This window comes from Eptatretus burgeri, chromosome 1 (assembly GCF_056783735.1).
Source record: "Eptatretus burgeri isolate ZD-2024b chromosome 1, Ebu_testis_v1, whole genome shotgun sequence".
Taxonomy (NCBI): domain Eukaryota; kingdom Metazoa; phylum Chordata; class Myxini; order Myxiniformes; family Myxinidae; genus Eptatretus; species Eptatretus burgeri.
The window spans coordinates 8,024,157-8,043,433 of NC_140961.1; the positions used below are offsets into that span (position 1 = coordinate 8,024,157).

Genomic DNA, 19,277 nt, shown 5'->3' on the forward strand with positions numbered 1-19,277 from the left:
CAGACAGACAGACAGACAGACAGACAATATAAAACTTTGAACACCATGTACAATGGTTATTCAAACTCTTTCTGAGAGTGGTGCTACATACTGACATTTCTGATTCTTCTGATCTCGTGCGACGGCTGGCCATTATCATTCGATGTCCTTCCTATCAGTCATAAGTTGCTGCCATTCAACGCCTATCCCTTTTATATTTATAAACTGCAATTGTATCTGGGAATGTGATAACAAAAGAAGTTATTTTCGCTGGCTTGCATTTATCACAGTCCCAAATAGTCTGCTCTTCTTTTACTGAAACAGCAACACTGTCTATTTAGCCAAGTCATGGGGAGAAGCCACGACATGGGGCTCACGTTTCACTCTCATTGTAGCTTGTCCACACGTCCTCTGCCCCACTACCAAATGAAATCAAACAGAAGACCAAGAAGGAATCGTAAGAAGTAAAGCGTAAAGATGGAGTTATCAGGAGGAACCTGGATAGGATTCGGGATTGAGCCGCTACTCCAGAACCCTCAAACCCATCCAGGCACAGCCAAGTGATCCCTCCAGAAAAAAATTCAAGAATACACTTTTCCTTCGACAGATAGATAAATAAAGAGTGAAAAAAGAGATGAGAAGGAAAAGCAAGACTGAGAATGAACAAAGAGAATTGTGATAAAATGAGAAATTATTGTGAAAGGAACAAAGAACAAAGATGTCGGGAAGAACCAGGACAGACAGATTTCAGCAGTTACTCACCAGACTCGAGTGCAGCAACAAGTACAAGCTACCAGAGATCCGTGGGATGTTTATCGTCAACTGGCATTGGTCTTTTGGTTGAACGATACAGTTTACCGAGCTTTCTAACGTTAGTGGCTATGACACCTTGTACCATGACCAGGAAAAAAACAGCACGTGTTTTATCAGTAAATATTCCAATATGGTCATTGATTCTGTCCAGGTTTAACTCACTACCCCCATAAAGGAAGAAGGTGGGTTGAAAGTGTCGAGATTGTGTGCAAGTCTCCAAGTGGTGCAAAAACAATAATGATAATAAAGGAGTGTCAGAGGAAGTAGTGCACAATGGTCGAAAGGACAACATTGCTCTTGAAAGGATGTGATGTCTTGTGGTTAAAATAGCTTTAAATCCACAAAACAATTCTGATAAACTAATTTTTTTTTTCTTCTGCCGTTTGTTTTTGCAGGGGCCTGCTCCCACGGGGATACGTGGAGATGCATTATTCGCAGAATGGAACATTGATTACGGAGAAGCCAGACTACGCGGTAATAAGAATGTTCTCTTGTTTACTGCACCATCTGAAATCATTGGCTTTACTCCACTGAACTGCTGTTAGCTGATCCACCAATAATGCTGTTAGTTCTGTGCAATTTGGGGGAATATCCAGCTCGGTTCTACTGTGAAACCGCCGCGACTTATTTACTTTTCTGCACATGTTTCATAACCTTGTTGCCTATAGTGGATTCTTTGAGGAGTGTTCCAAAAGTTGCCTCGAGTGGATCCAAGGCTCCTTATTTTCATTTCGCAAGAGTTTATGATTAATAATTTTCCTGTGAGTTCAATATACTTACAATTTAAATTGGTGGAACTCATTTGAATAACTTTTTGAGAACTCCACGTTGGATAAAGTAAATCTCAAAGTTAATACTGTCGTTGACGATTCCAGATTTTCACAACTCATTTGGGGGAAAAGTTTTTAAAGTCACACCTTTCTGTTGAATCACAACTTCGCAAACGCCTGGTATGGGTTTTGTTACCTGAGCTGCTCTACACGACTCGCTGGAGTTAAAAATGCAAACTTTGCTCCTTTGCTAATCAGTCCGACATGAAGTGCGGAATTGTACGTGTCAACACCATTAAGGCTTTGCTTCTTTCTGTGTTTATTCCAAACAAACTACGACTACGACTTCTTCCTTAATTGCCCCAACTATTCCCACCTTCTTGTGGGGTTATCTACGGAACATTTTTGAGCCACGGCTTTCACAAACTGCCTGGCCAGCCCTGACGTTCGACTGAAGGTGATTTGGGCAGGAATTTGAAATTTGTTCAGGGTGCCGGCGAAACCTTGCAGACTCTTCACAAAACACTCCTTGGGATCCTTAACATCCACCAACTAATGTTGTGAGACATGACAACCAGTGAAACATAACAGACGGTGCACACACATTGATGAATCATCCTGCCAGGGAAACAACAAGATGACAGTTTATAGCTCGGTCCAAATTCCAAACAAGGCAACACAACTCAAGAGGTAAGTGTACTTACCTTCAGGCCATCCTGCCAAACTCAAACCATTCTATCAAATGTTAACCTGTTTTATACTTTTTCTTTTATCCTGTAATTGTATTTCTAAGCTTAATTTTAGTTCTTACATTGGGGTCACTGTTCCATAACAAGTCGTGTGACTGTCGTATCAATGGCATATAATGTCACATAACTGTGCAGTTTCTTGAATGAATAATGTCATGTGCAACACTCATTGGGTCGTCACATTTGATGAAACTTGTGCGAATCTCTTTGCTGATTTGTTTTCAATGAGTTTTTTTCTCGGACATTGCATGACGTCATGTAATTTCACAATTTCATGAAATTACACTCTGAAAATGACAAATTGAGGATTGTCATGGTACGTGCTCGATGAGTACCCTTTCCTCGAACTCCCCAACCAAAAAAGGCAGTTGTGGGATAATTTCTTGAGACATGCCCAACTATCGTGAATATACAACACATCTCTCCTCCTTCTTCTTTCGGCTGCTCCCATTAGGGGTCGCCACAGCAGATCATCAATATGATCCGCATTGTGATTTGGCACATGTTTTACACCGGATGCCCTGCCTGACGCAACCCTAGTCGCCTCTTGCGACAGAGGGATCTGGTACACCTATTTTAACCGGGGTATACACCGGCCCAGTACACTGGTACTCATTTCGCCGACCTCGGAAGGGTGACAGGCTGAATCAACCCCCTGGTGTATTAATTCAGTGGCCCAACGGGGCTTGAACTCAGGACCTTTTGGATCCCAAGCCGCTGCCCTAACCACTGCGCCAACACCAGGCTTTATATATACAGCACATCTATGTTGCTAAATAAATACAGCTAAACAAATTTGGCCAATCATCTATATATTACTAAAACTCTCATATTGTATGTATATATATATATATATATATATATATATATATATATATATATATATATATATATATATATATATATATGTGTCGATGTATGTATGTTCCTGAAATACAGCCAAAACAGTACACGATAGTGCCAAAATTTTAGGGCCACCTTGCTCACCATTCTCCTGCGGTGTGCAGTATCAAGTTTCGTTCAAATCGGGCAACGAAAAAAATATTAAAAACTCAATTCCCGATTCAGTCGAGTACTCTTCGAGAGAATTTGATCAATGCAAACAACCTCAGTGGTATAGTTTTCTGGAGCTATCTTTTTTTTTTTCTTGAAATGATTTTTTTCATCAACCGCTGTCACAGCGGGAACCCAACCGGTTCACGGGTCGTCTAGTTTGCAATAAAAATAGAAAAATGCGATGATGGAAACCCCAAAATTAGTATCTCTCTTATTATTATAGATTCCCAGTTGCAAAGATTTTTTTGGGTGTTCCAGTGACATAGTTTGGATGAAGTATTTTATTCTTGTGATATGTGCATGGAACATCAGTTTTCGAGGTCATGTAAGGACAGGTCACTTTTAATTTTAGGAATCATCTTCATCATCTTCCTCCTCTTACTCCTTTTCCAGCTATTCTTCATCTTCCTTCCATGAGTTCTCTCCTTCTGCCTCATCTTCTTCTTTTGTATGCTATTTTAAAATGTAGATTGAGTCTGAGACCTATGTTGAGTTGTTTATGGAATTGCATGAGTCTACTGTGATGTCACTATACAATCTTTACCAACAAATTTCCCAATTTATTTTGTGCAGCAATTTAAATGTCACTCTCCTGGACTTGTGGTTCAAGCATCAAAGATTAGAGGTCTGATTCCAATCGGTTTTGATAGTTTTGCAATTAAGATTATTTGTTAATAATTATGTCTGTCTTAGAGGATGGTGCAGAGGAAGCGCTATTTACTTTTGAGCTCCCGAGTCAATGTTTGATTCCTGACCAAACGATAAACTCTTTGATTGAAGTTCGACAAGCAGGTTTATGTATTTATATTTGCTCCGTCCAATGGAAGGACGTGAAGCTGGTTGTCCCGTCTGCAAAGATTATTTGGTGGACTACAAGATCCCACTGGATGTTTCACGTCGAGGAGGCAAATTTTGATCGGCGGCACCCTGAACAAATTGCAATTTATTCCTCTCCCCTTCCGTCGAACGTCGGGCTTGCTCAGCCAGTTCGTGAAAGACTCAGGCCAAAAACGTTCCACCAGCCAACCCCACAAGAAGGTGGCAATAATTTTTCATGTGGCTTCAAACCATTTTCGTGAGATTCTCATCAAATATTGCATTTAGTCTTTCCAGCAATTTCTCCCATTCACCCAATTTGCTTACAATTCACCACGCTGCTCTTCTTGGCCGTGTCTGCTCGTGAGTGAAATGTGCAAGGCATGTCTAAAAAGGGTGGGTTTTAAATATTACTTTTGACAAGGTGAGCTCTGTTATCTGTCACTCACAGACACCTGGTGAAACATACAAATAGAACACTTTAATATATTGAGATGGTGAGAGAGCAGAAGAATCTGTCTTGCACAGCGAATGAACCTCAATCGTTTTGCATTTGGATTTATTTACATTCTCATTGCTTGCCGTGACAAAGAAATTGCCTTTGCGGTAGATAATGTCGGAACTCAATTCTGCCCACTTTCATGGTGTTGATTCCAGTACGATACCTCCTTTTTTGTTGTTCATATCCTTGAAAGCTTTAGATCTTGTTTTGAATTACAATAAAAATGCGCAGGTGGCATTTTGAATCAATTTTTGTGCATATGTTGAGTGCTTTGATTGGATACCAATGCATTAATTCATCAACTTTTCAGGACCAAAAGTGAATATGCATTAAACAGCTTGATCTTATCGTGAAGAGCAATTTTGTGTCTCAGATCTGGAATTGTTCAAGTCTCCCATATGGTTAATGTTCCTGCTTGTTCTGAAGAATGATAATCATCTCAGAGACATTCTATTTGGAGTCGAGGCTCTGGTGGTTGGACTGGTTATCACCTGAGCACTGAAAATGGTTGAGGTTTTGACCAAGTAAGCTCGGTACCTCTCAGAATTTTTTTGGTGGCTGCAGCAACGAATACAACTGCGCTCAGCCAGCTATTAATATCGTCAATGGGATCAAATAGTTAGCTACCGAGCCAGTATGACAGTATGGAACAGTTAGTGTACCTACCTCTAATCTGTGTAGTCTGGGTTCCATGTACATCCTGACTATGACTCTCGCCCCTGGATTGATACTTCGTACGCAGGATGTTGTATCACAAAGTGCACTGTCTTTCAGTTGGACATAAATTCGGGTGTCCCGTCACCTTGCATTTGTAGATGGATGTTAAAGATCCCATGTGCTTGACGCAGTTATCACCTCCACCCTGAACAAATTACAATTCCTTCACAAATTGCCTTGCCAGAAAGTTACACCTGACCAGGTAGTGAAAGACTTGAGCCAGAAGCATCCCCGGCTGACCACACAATGAGGAAGGATTAATTAGAGCCCTTAATTATGTAGTAGTTATATTTATCTGTAAAGTTCCTTCCCAGAATTGGTGGTTAGAGTGACATTTGGAAGTCATGCTATCTTATTCTATTGTGTAACTAGCAAAGGTACCCAGCGTTGCCAGGCAACGCCAGTTTCCTCCTTCCACCCCCACACCACTATCTCCCGTATGAGTGCTTGTGAGGTGGACCATTGCGACCAAGGCACCGCAGCCTGTTCCGAGTTCCGTTGTGGTAAAAAACACACACACACACACACACACACACACACACACACACACACACACACACACACACACACACACACACACACACACACACACACCCTACGTCAAAATGACAACCGTAAAGGTTTACTTTCAAACAGAGGTCTTTACAAGAGGAATTCAAGTTGAATATTAGTGAAATTCAATTCAAAAATATACCAACCCACAGACAATACAAAATTTAGTCTAAGCTTTTCACAGCTCGAACCAACATGGCGGAACTCCGAACATGAGGTTGATAGATACACATATTTTTTTATGTGTATCCATCTTTGTCAAAGTGGTGGGTGGTATAATGAAAGTAGATCGCACTAAAAGTGCAAACATGTAAAAAACAAAATTGCACAACATTTTCAGCAGGAGAGGGATCGGTCAACATTTTCAGCGGTCAGTGCCTGAGACACCGCACCACACTGCAGGGTCCAATGCAGGTGGGTAGGACCTGAACTTTGTATGTCATTCGATGTATTTTTGGTTGCGTTTAGCAGAGGGACAGTGCAGAGTAATTGTGTGGGTACGTTTGCTGTGTATCACCATGGCTTGCAAAGGATCAACCAAGCAGTTTGTAGAGCACTCTGCAAGTGGCTTAATTACACAAACAAGCACTCCAACGAAACAGGTGACGAGGAACGGCTGGCTCAGTAAACGAGAGCAAGCTGATCGGTCATGGGACACAACAGAAAAAACAAAAACCTTATCAATCTGTTAAAATTTCCAGATTTCACTCAATTTTGACAGTTATTTAGTCCACGAGATCCGATCCTCAAAGCCGAAATGATATTTCGATTATACTCTTTAATTAGTCTGTGAGAGTGGATCAGGCCAAATCCAAATGGCAGTTATGGAGGAGACATTAAATCAAAATGGTTGTGGATGAGACACACTGACTGACACACTGACTGACACACTGACACACACAAACCCTGACATTTATTATTATTATTATTATTATTATTATTATTATTATTATTATTATTATTATTATAGATAAGTGTTTTCTTCTTGCGAAATATGTGTTTGCCTTCACCGTCAAATAATCCAAGAGAAAAATCTATTTTGAAGTTGCATTACACATCGTTGTTCAGTGTATTGAGGAACTTTAAATTATTAAATGTAAGTGTATTATGGCTCCGAGAGTCACTTGATAATTTCTAAGTGGGACCTTTGTTATGGTCTGTTACTCTGGTCTTTTTCAAAATGTCTGGGTGGTATACTGGGTGATATATCAAGAAAACTAATGTTATTCGTATGCCATCCTGGAATTGTGGTATTATTATGGAATTACTGTGTTTGACATTTTAATGCAGACAGTTAATATGACGGCCACTATCGTCAATTCTTGGCATGTCTTCACCTGATGAATAAGCCAGAACATAACACGACCACGGCAGTCATGTAGCCATCTGGACATGTTCGCTTTCTTGCCAAACCCTGAGAAGGAATGATTTAACTGTTTATTTTGTCATAATGCCCGTAACCTTCAGCAATCCAGAATCCCCTTGACACAATGTCTGAAATTTCAAGTCAAAATGGAAAAAATTTCAGTGCTCAATAATAATATGGCAAAGTTCATATCAATAACGGAATGATTCTTTGTGAAGCTTTTTTTTTTCTACCAGACTCTGTGACGTAATGGTTGATACTATCCGCTCGGAGTGTGAGCGATTGACAGTTCAAACATTGACCGAGTTATACCAAACACTTTAATGATAGTATGTGCTGCTTCCTTTCTTTTGACGCTAACATTTTTAAAGAATAGAGCACCGACAAACAACCATTGTGCAGGATTGGGCCTAATGGCCACCTTTGTTGAAATTCCTTGCAAGATATATTATATAACCAGCATTTATCTGTGAAAAGTTTTACATTTGAAAAGTCAACATACCATTGTGCTTTGCCACTTTTCATTTATCAATGGCAAGGTCTAAAAAAAAAAAATTCTTTCTTACCGACTGACTGGACTTTATTCAGACCTTGGAGGAGATCATCATGAGCGCAGGAGGACAGAGCCACCCTTGCTCAGATTTTCCCATGTCATGCTGCTTCCACCTTTGGTTTTCTCACTTATTTGAATCGGTCTGTTGTGGTATAAATTAAACTCTCCTCTCACACTGATTGAGAACCAGCAGCAACTTGACCAGCCCATAAGGCTTGGGTGCTTTCGTTGTATGGATTATATGTTAATGTGGCATACGTAACCACAGTGCTTCAACACATGACCTGTCATGCCCACTTCCTGGTCACTAAACATGGCAGTTGGCATGATTTTTATTTTTATTTTAAAGAAGTCATTCTTTGAGAAAATACATTCAGTATTGATTTAGATTGTCATCATAATTGAAGGTGTTTAAATATAGTTTAATGAATTTAATGAATTTTTCCACTGATTACATAAAGACTTTAAATTTCCAGGATGGGATGTGATCAAACAGACAGACTGAACTGCTTGATAATGGACTTTGCCATCAAACAACCACATGCATACATTCAAATTCTCAGATCCAAGAAGAACGAGAGAGTTTGTAAAACACCTTACCCCATGTTGTAGCGAAACAAGGACATGGCCAGGGTCTTCAAGCGGCAAATTTGATTGGTCATAATGACGTAAAATACCGGAATATTTTTCCAAGTCCGGTTAGACGGAAGGGGTTTTGAAAGTGGCAAAGAGGCGATTTACATTCTTAAGTGTTCAAATTTATGATTAAATTAAAATAAAATAAAGATTTTACAGGTTCGTGAAAAACAAGCTCAAATGAGCTAAGATCCTCATCCTCTTAATGATGACGTCATAAAAACGAATATGACGTCATTGTGATGTATCAGGTTTGCGATAAATTATCTGTGCTAATGCCCGGCTTGATTCCCGCAAACAAAATTCAAACAGCTTGCCTAGTTTCGGAGATAATGGTACAGGCGATTTCCATTAGCGGCGATATTATGACGTCAACTTTTTTTCGAGGAAGAATTTCCAAAATCGGAGATGGTTACTGCCTACGCGTGGGCTTTCCGCATATACATGGCAAGTTTCACGAAGATCCGATGAAAACTCTGGGTTGTGAAACAAAAAATGTCAAAAAATAGGATTGATGTCATAAAAATTGATATGACGTCTTAGTGATGCATCATATGTGCGGTGATTCATCTCTGCTAATGCCCTGGTCGATTCCCGCAAACAGAATTCAAAAAGCTTGCCTAGTTTGAGATAATTTTTTAGGCGATTTCCATTAGCAGAGATATTTTGACATCATAACTTTTTTTTTTTCGGAGGAATTTTCAAAATCGGAGATGGTTACTGTCTGCGCAGGGTATTTTTGCATATATATATGCCAAGTTTCAGGAAGTTTTGATGAAAACCGTAGGCTGTGAAACAAAAAGTCCACAAGAACAACAACGTGAGTAAGACTTAGAGATCCTCCACGAGGACCTAAAAATTCCTGAAGTTTACCGTCTGACACCATGTTATATATATATATATATATATATATATATATATATATATATATATATATATATATATATATATATATATATATATATATATATATACATATATATCATGTGACATTCGTTCTTCATGCCTGTTGTATGTGTCCTTTATGACATCCTTAAAAACAGTAAGTTTCCTGTTTGGAATGATTTTTAAATATCTTTGACTGTGCCAGACTCAGACATAATTTTTAGATCCACGTGGAGGATCTCCAAGTCTTACTCACGTTGTTGTTCTTCATCTTCTTCTTGTGGACTTTTTGGTTTCACAGCCCACAGTTTTCATCGAAACTTCCTGAAACTTGGCATATATATGTAAAAATACCCTGCGCAGACAGTAACCATCTCCGATTTTGGAAATTCTTCTGAGAAAAAAAGTTATGACGTCAAAATATCTCTGCTAATGGAAATCGCCTAAAAAATTCTCTCCGAAACTAGGCAAGCTTTTTGAATTCTGTTTGCGGGAATCGAACAGGGCATTAGCAGAGATGAATTATCGCACATATGATGCATCACTATGACGTCATATCAATTTTTATGACGTCATTCCTGTTTTTTGATATTTTTTGTTTCACAACCCAGAGTTTTCATCGGATCTTCATGAAACTTGCCATGTATATGCAGAAAGCCCACGCGCAGGCAGTAACCATCTCCGATCTTGGAAATTCTTCTTAGAAAAAAAGTTGATGTCATAATATCGCCGCGAATGGAAATCGCCTGTACCATTATCTCCGAAACTAGGCAAGCTGTTTGAATTTTGTTTGCGGATATCAAGCCGGGAATTCGCACAGATAATTTATTGCAAACCTGATACATCACAATGACGTCATATTCGTTTTTATGACGTCATCATAAAGAGGACGAGGATCTTAACTCATTTGAGCTTGTTTTTTAATTATCTCGCTCCTCTCTGTTCATGTGCAATCAGGACAAATTCAGAGGCAAAGTACTGCAAAACTGCGCAGATTTGTTTTCTGATTCATGTTCCGATTCGTATTCAAAATATGCCAATCAATTGAAATGAAGTTCTTCCTCGATAATAAACTGACGTTTGTGGACAGAAGACAGACAAACGGAAGCGAACCAATTGCTTAACCCCATTTTTTGATTGGCGTGTGCGGGGTAATTACCACGTGTTGTCCCACTCAAGATAACAATAACGACATGCCCCACACCATTCTCTTCCTCCTCTTTCCTCGGTCTGTGTTCTGTAGCTCTCAAGCGATCACTGCAGACCCTTAGGAATGAGCTGTTTTGATTGAGAGAAAAGATTTGGGGAATCTCAGTACAATCTGCGGCTGGCTCTGGGCTCAGGATAACAATATGCACAGCAATTCACAACCCTTCATCAAGCATCCTTGAAACTGTGTGAAAGCCGACCAATGGACTTGAGTGGTGGCTGAGGGAGAGTGGACCTTTTACTTTATTTATAAAAGGAGTCAATTGGAGGAGATCTCATTGAAAATGTTTTCTGTAATGAAGAGTGTTGATAAAAGACATGAAGAACAACTTCTTTTTTTTAACCAGGTTGGAGAATGACACCACCAGGGTGCATCGCTTGAGAGTAAATAAGAGGTGCATTAAGAGTGTAGCAAGGCAGGAGCATGTTACACACAGCCGTTAATGTACAGGATGGCATGGTTTTCCTGGGAAGGTGGAAGCAGCAGGGATGGTTTGAAATGTAATTGGATAGGTACCGAGAAGCGATGGCGATAGCAGGGTATGGGGAGAAAGGCAGAAATTAAACCGTAATTGAACTGGGTGATCTGTGAGCAACGTGTGCGGGTTTTGCTGTCTCAGTATCTCAAGATTGATTCTCTGAGTTGTGAGTGGTGTCAAGTGTCAACATGTCATCTGTGTTAATATAATGTTCACCAAACTGCCCCCCACCCCATGCCCTTCCAAATGTCCCCAGATGGTGATTGTTGATGTCTGTGATGTACCTATTCACCCCTGCCCTTCGACCACTGCTCCTCTTCCTCCTTCCTATTGCGTTTAAGTCTGATTGGATTGCGTTTGTGGTGTCGGTGGGTCAGAGTCATGGACGGCGATTGAGTTTTCAGATTGCGTAATTTGGTTGGGGTTGGAAGAGGGAGGGTGGTAGAGAGTGAAGGTTGGTGTGCAGGACGGTGAGTGTGCTGGTGCATTATGCAATTATTTTGGGGTGGGAGGATGTGCTTGTGCCACAGGTATGATGGGTCTATTGGCCCACTCCTGTGTCGAGATTTCCCTGTATAATTTGGCAGCTCAAACTACCTAAAACACATTTACCAAGTTCGGCTGTAACGTTCCCAGTCTCCCGAAAACATGTTGTTATTACCTGCCATGTTAAGTCATCCCTCCCCACACCACACACACACACACACACACACATGCAATGAGACAGCAATATGACTCCACTCCTTAACATGGTTTGATCCCCTTCAGCGCTTATCGTAAAGCGTTTTGATATTGTCCCAAAAAATGGTGGAAAGAACGGCACATTATAACTTGCAACAGTGGAACAGTATTAAATATGTGCATGCGACACACACACACACACACACACACACACACACACACACACACACACACACACACACACACACACACACACACACACACACACACACACAAAACTTCGCACAGCGTTGGTTCATTACCCATTTTGAGGTCACATCAGCCCTGAGGTTCCTTGCGCGAGAACATCAATTTGCGGCTCATTGGCACGAGAAATCGCAAATGCAATTTATTTGAAGACGAAATGAGAGGAGCACATCCTAAAGCGTGCAGAGGAAACTCCTTCCCCTCTTTCTGCACTCACATTATCATCTAATTAGTCTTTAATAATCTGCACCAGTTCTACCCATAGGTGTGCAGCCAATAATCCTTCGATTCAGCTCACAATGCACTCATTTCCATTCCGCATCATCAGTTGCTTTCCTTCCATTGTCCTTGTTCTAATTGTGATGGATTTTCCGAAATAATTGTGCTGTTTGGACAGGTACCTGCGAGTAATTGGGACGGACTGGAATTCAAGGGCAGTAAGACGATTCATCACAATTCATAGACACTCATTTTAGGTCTTTGCTCAATTTCCAATGGTTATTTCACCAAAACGATGAATTTCGTCGACAATCGTATTTAATCAGGAAAAAATTATATTGTGAGAGTGGACATAATGTGCTCATCGCACTCCCTCTTTTGGGAGATCATAAAAGGATTGTGATAAGTACAAGGAGAGTTTGGCAGTTTGAACATCCCAGACATTTTGCGAAAGTCATAAAACATTATTACTTCCGTTCACCGAAGGTGGAAGGAGGTTATGTTATCAACCCCATCTTTGTGTTTGTTACTTTCAAAATCGAAGATTTTTCACGTACAGTGTCTTTGCCAGTCGATTTTGTTATTCCGTCTGTTTGTCAATCGCCGACACGTCACAATTCCAAACCAATCCCATGAAACTTCACCAATTTGCGCAGATAGTCTCAACTGAGAAGCCCGTTGATTTTTGAGGTCAAAGGTCAAAGGTCATCTTGAGGTCAAAATTCTTGAGGTCGATTATTGAGGTCAAAATTCTAAAATTGTCAATTTTCTTCCGATTGACTTGAAAATCAAACGGCAATTGCATCGTCAATCACTGCATTGGGAAAGCAACTAAAAATTTTGAGGTCAAAAGGTTAAAGGTCAACTCAAGGTCAAACTTTTTAAATCATCAAATTTAATCTGAAAAATCGTCAATCTACATCCGATTAACTTGAAAATCAAGCAGCGATTACATCGTGCATCACTGTATTTTGAAACCAACTTTTTTTTTTTTGATGTCAAAAGGTCAAAGGTCAACTCAAGGTCAAACCTCGAATATCAATTTCAATCTGAAATATAATCAATTTTCATCCGATTGACCTGAGTTTTGATTATGATTGTCAGTTTTAATGTCAATGAAATGGACAATTTGATGTATCCATGGGAACCTTTGGAGAGAGGGGGGAAGGGGGGTGGATTTTGCAATTATCGTGCTTTGCATGATGTCTTTTTCTTGTTTGTCTATTTGTTTGTCTGTCTGTTTGTCTGTGTGTGCAGGATATCTCAAAAAGTCGTTCACGGATCCGGATTAAATTTGGTGGACAGGTTGGGAGTATGACGAGGACTAACTGACTTGATTTTGGTGAAGATACGGATCCGGATCCAGATACGAGAATTATTTAACTTTAAATCTGATTCTTCACCATTTGAGACATTGGGCCAAAAACAATATGTGGCATGATATTTCAAAATTGTATTGGGCCCGATATGTTCCACTGGATCAGTCATTGCGTGGCGGAGGTATGTGCTCTATCGAGTGCCCTTCGAGTTATTCTCTGGTTTTATTAAATTTTATTTACCTTTTTTTTTTTAATTTTTTTTTTAATGTAAATGTCATTCCTGGCACTGAGGTTACGAACCTTGATCACTAAATCCTGGTGCACATTTCGCACATTAGTAGATCCTGTAAATTGTGGAGCGCACGTCTTGTCACAACCTAATGGAATGATGCATGCCTCTCTTCAATAGGTTTATCATTTGCTTTGCATTCAATAACCGCTTGAATTCACAACATCGCTTGCATTGTTAAAAGAAGGTTGTATCAAGAATGTGAAAATATGTCGAACTGTAAGCTTTCCGAGTGATCTAAAGCATGTTACAAGGGTATACCAGAATAGGTTACACAGTTTTAAATGCTAATAAGCTTTTTTGTGTTCTTGTCATATGGTTGGGCTGGCAAGACAGCTCAAATGTGTGCACACTTGTCTTTGAGCCATCTAGCCTGGGCTTGAATCTCACCCCAACCATAAACCATCACCCTGGTGTCTCACAGGCAGGGTGATTCATCAACCTGTGTACCATCCCTCAGATGGGCGTTAAACGAGCTGTTGGCAAAGCGATAGTAAACCCTCCAGTACATATTTTGCCCAAGAACTGCTTCGGCGTCGCCGACGGACGCTCTGTTAAGAATATGCCGGATTTGATTTATTGAGTGACTCCCATCAATAGAAAGCACAACTCTAGATTCTATTATTTTCTCTTTTTTCCAGATTTATGGATTTGATGAAAAAAAATCTGTTCACTGAAGAACGAAGAGCGTTCACAATGGAAGAATTTCAGAAGACTAATTCTGCTGTCTTCCTTTTTCATTATGAGGATGATGATTCCATCATCTCATGCCTGAGACACATGTGACTCTCGTTGTGTTCTACCAGCTTCTGTGATGTTGAGCAGCATCAAGAATGTTCATTCGATTGGTTCCACCAAATTCCTTGATTTTATCTCACAATTTACCTCTTGGACATCCCTTTCCTCTTTTTCCATCAACTCTGCAATTTTGTTTTTTCAAAATATTTGCCATCTCTTCGGAAAATGTGGCCAAAGTACGACAATGAATAGATTTAGACACTGCTTCATCTTTATCCATATGCAGCACAAGGCTGCGGGGTAGCATCACTGACTGTGAGGCATGGCTGTGCCACTGATGCAGTGCCATCTGCTGGTTATGGCAGGAATTTGTAATTTGGCCATGGTGCTGGTGATAGCTCACCTACGCTTTGCAAAGGACACCGTGGGATATTTAATGCCCACCAACAAATGCCGGCAGATGGGACGTCCGTTTAACGTCCATCCGAGGGACGATACACACATTGATGAATCCCGCTGGCTGTGAAACACCGGGATGGACGTAGATGGATTGTTGGCCGTTCGGATGGCCACACTCCAGTTTCCCAGGTGTTATTGTAAAGTTTGTAAATTATCAGGATGCTCGATCCTGCAGCGACATTGATTAGCTCTCTTGATACATTCTCAATTCCAGGAGAATTGTTATTATCTCCGCCAACAAAGGTGGAAGGTTATGTTTTCACCCCTGTCTGTTTGTTTGTGAGTAGGATATCTCAAAAAGTTTTGGACCGATTTTGACAGAATTTGGTGAGCAGGTTGGGTGTGTGACAAGGACAAATTGATTCGATTTTGGTGAAGATCCGAATCCAGATCCGGATACGATAATTATTTAATTTTAATTCAAAAATGTATTGGGCCCAATATGTTCTGCTGGATCAGGCATTGCGTGGCGGAGGTATGCGCGCTATCGAGTGCCCTTCCATTTTTTTCATGTCTTTCATTGTTGCACAAACTTCACAGAGAATAGCATCTGTTTTCTTTCTTTATCTTAACTTCATTCCTTCTCTTGATTTACGTCGAGTCTTTTCTTCATTTCCATGAAGTTTGTTTCCAATGATTTAGTGTGCAAAGATCTTTGCAGAATTGTTTACAATGACCGTATATTTTCAAAGTCTGTTAAGACATGACATTCTTTCCCAAGAACTACATCGACTTTTAAAATTCTACACAGATATTACGAACTAATTGAAACCAAGTTTTTCGTGTTTATTTCATGTTGTGATAAATCATTACTTATTTCATTGATACATTTCTTTGTACCTTTTTTTTGCATTTAGATTTTATTTTCTTGGATAGTTCTTTATATTTATTTGTATTACCAGGTGTGTCTAATCCAACCTGTTTGAGCTTTCTTCGTCTTTCTGAGAGTTCTCTTATGGTATACCGTACATTGGTCGAAGGTTTTCTTTCTGTCTCGGCATTTTCTTTTTTGCTTCTCCTTCTTATAGTTATTTTGCTTTGGCCCAAATTTGTTTGAAATCTTTCTCTTCCTCATCTCAAATTAGTGTGTTGAAACTATTTTGTATATTATCCGTGTAATTACTACTTATATAGGTAAGATCTTTTCTGTGGCTTTGATGTGATTTCGATTTAGCAAGCTTGATGATTTTTAAGGGTTACGCAAAGCAGTTGGTGATCAGAACCACAATCTGCTCCAGGAAGTGTATTTCCATTTTTGATTGATGATCATAATATGTTTTGGATTATGCAATAATTAATCAAATATCCAACTGGAAAGCATCTGAAAATACAAAACCTTATTCTTCCGTATGCTCGACGTGACAAAAACGGCTAAAAAAAAAAAAAAGACATACAAAAACAATTGACGATTTGAAGTGACCTTGACCTTTTGACCTCAAAGGCAATAGGCTTCAGTGACCCAATGTGTAAACCCTGCTCAAATTTCAAGTCAATCAGATGGAAATTGATGATTTTGTGACCTCCACCTTTGACCTTTTAACCTAAAAACAATCAGCTTCGAGCGTTTTATTGGTGAACTAATTCAGTGACCCAATATGCAAATTCTTCAAATTTCAGGTCCATTGGATGAAAAGTGATGATTTTATGATCTAGACCTTTGACCTTTTGACCAAATTATTAATTTATCTTCTCCATATACTCATCATAAAGCTTTGATGAAAATTTGATGACAAAAGTTAGGCCCGGACAGACACACACACACACACACACACACACACCTTGTCCATTTATAGTGGAATCATGCTACATAAGATTCTCGTGTCCGGATCTTCACCAAAATTGAATCAACTTGTCCATGTCACACTGCCAACCCATCCACCAAGTTTTGTCCAAATCCGTCCTTAACGGTTTGATATCACAGACAAACAGATAGACAGGTAATAATGACAATGCAACAATCAATTTAAGACATTACAGAACGAAATTTACTGAAATTTCCGTTGTACAAAACTTTTGAGGATGCTCTACTTTCTAATGATGCCAGGCTCATGATCACGGCTTCAAAACTAAACGACTTTATACACAGGTGTTTATGACTGTGTGACCTTTTATGGGACATCCCGTGTACTAATGAAGGGGCCATTTGGGGAATCCTTTTTTTTTTCCTCCTTCCATCTTAAAAAGAAAAGAAAATCTAATTGTTTATTAATATTTGCGCGGAAAGCACCGTATGTTTTTGATAATCCTTTTTATTATGTTAACCGTTTGCCTTTCACCAGGACCACTGTTATTACCATGGTGCCGTGCGGGAGTATTACGAATCTTCGGTGGCGCTCAGCACCTGCTTCGGACTTTGGTAAGCCATGGGACTCGAACCTCCTTTTGGTGCGTTTCATACGTTTGCCTTTTACATGGTGTTACTCGAGATATTGTCAATGGCGAGCAATCCATTTACATAACAAACCACGACACAGGTTGGTTGCTGGATTTGAACGTCATGTTGTCGATTTCGTTTGTGGCAATTCCCTTTTTCTTCGTTAAATATGAGCTGCTGTCTCATTGGTTAAGCTGGTCACGGTACCTCTACCTTTAAGTCCCCACTTATCCATCGTGACAGGCACATATGTGTACGCTTAATGTCTTCCGTTGTATTTTGGATTTGGATGACAAATGTGGACCTTTTTTGCTGCACTGATTGTCGCCAGGTCGTTGGTTGAGTCTGCCTTGACTGTATGTCCTCGATTTGTTTGCGTGTTTGCACTTGCTATTCCATAAAGTGCCCGGGCGTTTCCGATGTGAGATTTGTATCGCTATCCATTGCCTGATGGTTGCTAAGGTCCTGTCGTCAGAAGATTTATTTTATCATTTCTATAAGTAAATGTGCACTTGTGTTCTGTTGGATACCACAGGAAGCGTGACGATTGATGGGAGGATGGAGAGCAATGTTTGTAATTTCGTTTATCATCATCCCTTCCGTGGATCAACCGTTGGCTTCCGTTTTGTATTCCATAGCCGTGCTTCGTGCTTGTGCAGCGTGCTTGGGGATCTGATATTTAAAAGCAGTTTGACCTGAGAATTTGTCTTCCTTGGAATGTCTTCCGCTGCCAGCTGCAAATTGGCCTGCGGATATTGGACCTGGCTAGGGCCCGCCGTCGCTCCCCATTGCACCGCCGCCCCCACAGCAGGCCACATGTCACCCGAGACCTCGTCAATCAAATTTCCACCCTAAAGCATGTTTGAGTAATGGCAGCGGCAAAAATTGTGGTTCTCACCGAACTAGGAAGGTGTGCGGCAGGCTGAAAGTGATGTGTTTTATTTATATTTTATTTTGAGCATGGAAAAATCACTTCCAGTGAGGATCAGATATGCTGGGAGTTTTTGAAGTTAGCTTTTGCGATAAACACCATGACGACGCTGTGGACAGGTAAGGTGGAAGTTCATGCAGCTTTGCAATCACGGATAGTTATATTTTATTTTTTAACATGTTCACATCTCTAACATGCCCTTCTTTGAAATTGATCATGTGCAACCTCTAAACTTTATGGAAAGCTGGAAATGCATTCAATCTGAATAAGTAACGAAACTGTCTGAATATCACTTCCGACATTTTTATTGAATGTGTCAATGAAACGGTTAGGTCTAATCAAGTCGGCAATCAGGGAATAGAAAAACACAACTCGCGTTCAAACTTGATGTATCTGTTGCTAGAACCAGGTTCCTGGTATTTCCAACTGCGACGTACTCCGCAAGGCGACAGTTAATCGCTCTCATCTTGCCACTCTGCCTATTACTAGGATGACATCGGCTTTCTTCAGTTTTCATGCTCTCTTTTTATGGCATTTTTGAACCAGATTTGGTTGCATAATACTTAAAGCGTCGACTTTGAGTCTGGGAAGTCAGTGGTTCAAATCCTGGCCGAATCATCCCGAAGACATTTAAAATGATACTTGCTGCTTCCTTGCTTGATGCTCGGCATTTAAAAAGGAGAGAGCATAAAAAACAACCATAGGTTGGCAATCATTGCACAGGCTTGATGGGCCAAATGGCTTCCCCCTCCAGTGAAGTTCCTCTTTGAAAGGAAACTCGTATTATATTTTTCTTCGTTCTTTATTTGCACTTCGCTCTTGTTATTTCTGAGTAATTTTGAGCAATGTCTTTGGGATCAAATACTAATACTGCAGCTCGCAATGATGTCCTTTTCTTATTTCTGAGTATGATGTCTGGTCTCATTGCCAGGTTTTCGG

The 19,277-nt window shown here is 40.1% G+C and overlaps 1 protein-coding gene across 6 annotated transcripts in view; it reads left to right on the forward strand.

Annotated features, from left to right (window-relative positions):
- The window catches only part of LOC147033820 (disintegrin and metalloproteinase domain-containing protein 12-like), an 868,480-nt gene that overhangs the window by 353,666 nt on the left and 495,537 nt on the right, over positions 1 to 19,277 (forward strand). For all 6 annotated transcript variants that reach the window (XM_085871429.1, XM_085871449.1, XM_085871421.1 and 3 more), the window contains 2 exons: positions 1,188 to 1,266; positions 17,313 to 17,389. In XM_085871429.1, coding sequence (XP_085727555.1) covers positions 1,188 to 1,266; positions 17,313 to 17,389 — 156 coding nt within the window. The remainder of the gene's footprint in view (positions 1 to 1,187; positions 1,267 to 17,312; positions 17,390 to 19,277) is intronic.